General features: G+C 45.6%; 1 protein-coding gene across 1 annotated transcript; it reads right to left on the reverse strand.

Moving 5' to 3' along the window:
- Positions 1–672: 672 nt before the first annotated feature.
- On the reverse strand, positions 673–4,893 carry LOC125528446 (protein ALTERED PHOSPHATE STARVATION RESPONSE 1-like; the record flags this gene model as incomplete). The annotated part of the gene is made up of 4 exons (XM_048692925.1): positions 673–2,020; positions 2,561–2,784; positions 3,672–3,820; positions 3,921–4,893. Coding segments are annotated over 4 exons (2,097 nt in total), but the record flags the coding sequence as incomplete, so codon positions are not given.
- Positions 4,894–4,897: the final 4 nt, after the last annotated feature.

Genomic DNA, 4,897 nt, shown 5'->3' on the forward strand with positions numbered 1-4,897 from the left:
AATAGTTCACCGTACATTGGGAAAATGTTCACTGTGTATAAAAAGTGTTCATTGTGAGTAAAAATTTTATTCAGCATGCATTTCAAAAAAAGAATCAGCATATATTTTCAAGAAAGTTCAGTTTTGTATTTGAAAAAATTCACCATGTACTAAGAAAATGTTCAGTGTGTATTTTAAATTCACTTTTTAAAAAATTGTTCACATTTAAGAAAAGAATATTCATTTTTTTTAACAATTTTGAAACATTGTTGGTATTCTCAAGAAATTTTGTTCACATTGTTTTGTAAAAGTATTAAAAAAGACCCGGATCTGCAGCTCTAATTATAACTTTAAAAAAAATTTGAACACTATTATTACTTTAAAGTTAACGCTGCCTTTAAGTTGTCATCAGTCACTAGGTCGTTTGGTTAGCATCTATTGCACGCTTGGCCAGGCTCTTGGGAAATGGGCTGGCCTGTATTAATACATATACATCAGACTACCGTATAATTTGTGAAAAGTCTATATTACCCTTTATACGTTTTGTGAGGGGGGTCTACTGAGGCGTATCTCCATTCCTAATTGTGTGTTTAGCTTCCTAGCCGTATTAACAGTAACATAGTGACAAAAGGTTAAAAAGTAGAACAGCTGTTACACAAAGGCTCAAGTTATACCATAGCTGTACAAAAGTCACAATTACAAATGAATCATATGTATAGAAATAAATAAGATGTGAATTTCGACAATGGATGAAAAATCAGAGTATGCTAGCGGTGCCAGGACCTTTGTCTATACTAAAAAGCTCAATCCCCGGATAACTTGGGGACGAAGCTGTAGCAGAGCTCCAGAATGAGCACCAAACATCTATCAGGATCATGCATTGGCTAGAGAATACCAAGCTCTTACACCGACAATTGTAGGGTTTTCATCATGAATGATAAAAGATCTCTATTCCGATCCGCGCCTTCTGTTTGCCTTCTGTTTCTCCTTTGTCTCTGATGCTTTCTTCCTTCTGGCGATAATGCCGTCTTCCGGCCGGCATTGGTACAACGATTGGTGAGGAGGAGCAGACGATCATCAAAAGGTTTGGTAAGAGCAGTGGGAATCTGATCATCAGAGCTCATCTTTAGGACAAGCTTTCACATGGGCTGCTTAAAACCCAGTGACGATCCCAAAACCCAACAGAGGGAGAAAGACAGTGCAATTTGAATCTGTGATACTGCTGCTATGTGCACCTTTGCTGCTCATCCAAACCACTTCTCACTGTACAAGCAAAGTCTGAAAACGCAACTAGGAAACTCTGTCGGTCTCCTGGGCAGGTCGAGCCCTCTCTTCTTCGCAACGAAGATGGAGATCCTTGTACGCGTTTGCGCAGGCGGCGGCGAAGCTCTCCATCGCTTCGAAGAACCTGTTCATGCATGACTGCAAACCCACTTCAGAGGGCGGATCACCATCCCGCACGGCCTGCGCAGACAAGGACACGCCGCCCTGATTCGAAACGAGCACGAGCTTCTTATTCTGTGCCTCAAGGGCCTTGCGCATCGACGCTTCATCCCTCTCCATCACCCTAAGCTCCCTGTCCATGTCTCCGTTGACCATCATGCCCTGCCTCCACTCTAGCCTGTGCTTCTCCCACAGGTGCAGAACCTGGGAGGCAAGAGCCTGCATGGCGTCTACCACCCCCGTCTCCGGTATCCTCGCGATTCCGGTCGCCCAGTTATTACAGATGATGAAGATGGGGGGTGCTCCCAGGCGCCCCGGGGAGAACGGGGGAGTGCCGTCGTCGGTCACTTCAGGCACGTAGTCAATTCCCTTCTTCAGCCAGTCGTTTATAGTGCCAATGTAGCTCGTTTGCGCGTTAACCCATGCGGCGAAACTGGCAACCAAATCCAGCAACTCAAGCTCCAGGTGCTTGATTAAGTCGATATGGGCTTCACTGAATCTTGCAGCTGCGACAGTGGAGTCGATGCTTTTAGCTTGCGACAAGGCATGGCACTGGATTTTATGGCATTCTGACATGGCATGCCACATTTGCATCAACCTGAAAATGCACCAGAGTTAAACATACAAACAGCAAAGTGACACAAGGTGCCAACATAGTGATGCATGATAGGAGCTTCTGTGTCTTGAAAAGTACTACTTGATACTGAAAATAACTTGAAGCCCAATACATCTTCCGGGTCAAATGCCTAGTCGGGTCTTGAAATCATCTCATTGGGTCTGACAGCTTACCAGGATACCCAAAATTTTACGACGTAACAAACTGCGGTGCTTCAACAGAGGAAATAATCCGGTTATTGCTAGTGACATGTTTGAAGCCACAGAACCAGAAAGATTATTGTCTGATTAATTTAATGACTTCCCTTTTATGATTGTTCGTGGATGCCCGGAATGAAAAATACTTTGTATACCAACAAATGTGTGCTAACTGTGTACTAGAGAATGATCTAACATCTCGGTTGCCTGCTGACCCAACGCTACAATTTATCCACTCAATTCATTTAAAAAAATGTATGCATTGTGAGCATTCATCTGGAAATTATTGTTATTTTCGGAAAGAGATGCATAGCATACTACATACCCTTGAATCAGCTCATTTGTTTGCGGCCATAATTCTTCATCTCTCAGCTTATTGATCTTCTTTGAGATAGTGTTGACAACCTGAATGGCAACACTCATTTTTGTCGATAGCTTCCTGGTATAAGTTTTAATTGCCTCAAGTTTATGAGCCTCAGCACCTCTCTCATAAAGAACTTTTAGTTCCTCACATTTTTTACCATACAGCACCCTCATCTTCTCCTCGGTCTATAATAAACAGAAGTACATGAGTATAACCAACACAAGACAAAAAGGATAGAGAGAAATCAAGTACTTTTAAGTTTTTACTATGAATAAATAAACCCAATTAAGTAAAATACTTGTGCAAAGAGAGCCTTGGCTCAGTGGTTGGGTATGCGGTTGTGCAGCCTAACGACCCGAGTTCAATTCCTAGAATTGACAGGTGATGCACAAGGGTTTTCCCCTGTTTATTGAGGATCAAGTTTGGTGTGTGATGGAATCACGCATCAAGAAATATCTTGATACTCATTTAAAAAAAATTCTGAGGACCATGTTTATCTTGGTACTCATACTAAAATGGCCGTATGCATCCCTAGTTGGTGCAGAGGCCGGGAAGTGAAATTCTCTCCCATTTTAAAAAAAAAGTAAAATACTTGTACTACATGGCAAGGAAAGCAAAGGAACAGTGATGCCAAAGCATTTGAAGATGGTTCCTTCAGAAGGCAGTTATCTGAATGGTACTCTTCACTAGCTTCAGAAGGAGTAAAAAAGATTAAAAAAGAAATGGTTGTGTAAATTGTTGAAACAGAAAAATGAGCAGTCTACAACTACTAGGAAACTTTATATAAAGCTAAAATGGAGTTATTCATAGCGTAAAACTCCCAATTGTCTATAACTGACTACCTGCAATATTTGTGAGCATACTCGACAGCTAGTAGCTGACATTCAAGTTTGTTAAACATAGTACTATATCGCTACTCAAGAATCTTACAACCGAGTCATCTTGGATCATATTAAGCAAGTAGCAAAGCTAATGAATGTTCAACATCACACACATAAAGACAAAATTGCACACGGATAATATCATTCAACTAGTAGAAACTAAAACGAAGGTAGTAAAGCATGCTCAGAACCTTGAGTTCTTCAAGAAGCTTCTCCTCCCACATGTAGAGCTTCTGCAATGTCGAAGAAAGGTTGCCATGTTCTGTAGCTTTGTCCTCCACAAACTGCACGAACTCCTCGCCGACCGAAGGCCGGCCACAGATTATCATCGATGAGGATACTACAGACAGAAGCAATTGAGTTAGCCAAAATTCCTATTTTCATCAGATGGCCATCAAAAGATGGAAACTCTGGAGAATGCTTCATAATCATAGATAAACCTTTCAGCCCTGAGGTCTTGGGGTGGTAAGGCATCTTCCCAACCTCGAGCACCTTGGATACATTGGCTGCAGAGTTTGCGGCATGCTCGAACTGCGACCTGATCTCCCTTGCCACCTCAATATCATCGTTGTAGGACTTCCCGGGAACCGCAGCAGCGGCATCTGAATGTCCTTCCACCACACTCTTCTCCACTACATGGACATGATGAACCATGCTGCTTGCCTCCGACGACTTGGACTCCCTGTGCGGCTCCTCGCCGGCACTGCTCCTCCCTTCGTCCTTGGAGAGCCCAGCTCTGTCGGCTTCACTGTCGTGGTTGCCATTGCTGCGTGCTTCCTTGACGACCTCTTCTTCCACTTTGGCATTCTCCAATTCCGGGATTTCACCCCCCTCCTGCGCCACCTTGGAGGTCCGGCTAGGGGTATGGGCCGCCACGGCGGCCGGCTCCTCTTGGTAGTAAGTTTCAACTGACTCAAACGGGTTAAAGAAGTCCCAGCTCGACACCTGCGGTGGCGCCGGCGCAGCCCCATCGACAGAGGAGGCTGCCGTCTCATGGAAGCCGCCGTAGTAAGATCCGGGCAGCGGTGGCCCGGAGGCAGCATTGCCCGGGTAGTAATGGACGGTGGCATTGGTGGCTTGGGTGCGGTGCTCGTATGACACAGACAGCGGCGGCGGCTGGCTGCGGGCATAGGTGATGTTGAAGAAACCATGTCCATAGGCGTCAATGTCGGGCCCGTACCCATACGCTTGGCCGGGGACGTAACTGTAGAGCGGCGGAGCGTATCCGGAAACGAAAGGCGGAGGCACCTGCTGCGGTGGCGGTGGCGCGGACGGGAGGGGCTCGAGGCGGGGGGCATGCGGGTCGGCCTCGTCGTCGTCGGACGGGAAGCTGATGTGCGCGCCGTCGGGGCCGTCTTCGTCGTCCGAGTGGAAGCAAATGTGGCCGCCGTCGTCGTCATCGGCCTTGTTGTCGGGC

Source organism: Triticum urartu, unplaced genomic scaffold (genome assembly GCF_003073215.2).
Source record: "Triticum urartu cultivar G1812 unplaced genomic scaffold, Tu2.1 TuUngrouped_contig_4881, whole genome shotgun sequence".
Lineage (NCBI taxonomy): Eukaryota > Viridiplantae > Streptophyta > Magnoliopsida > Poales > Poaceae > Triticum > Triticum urartu.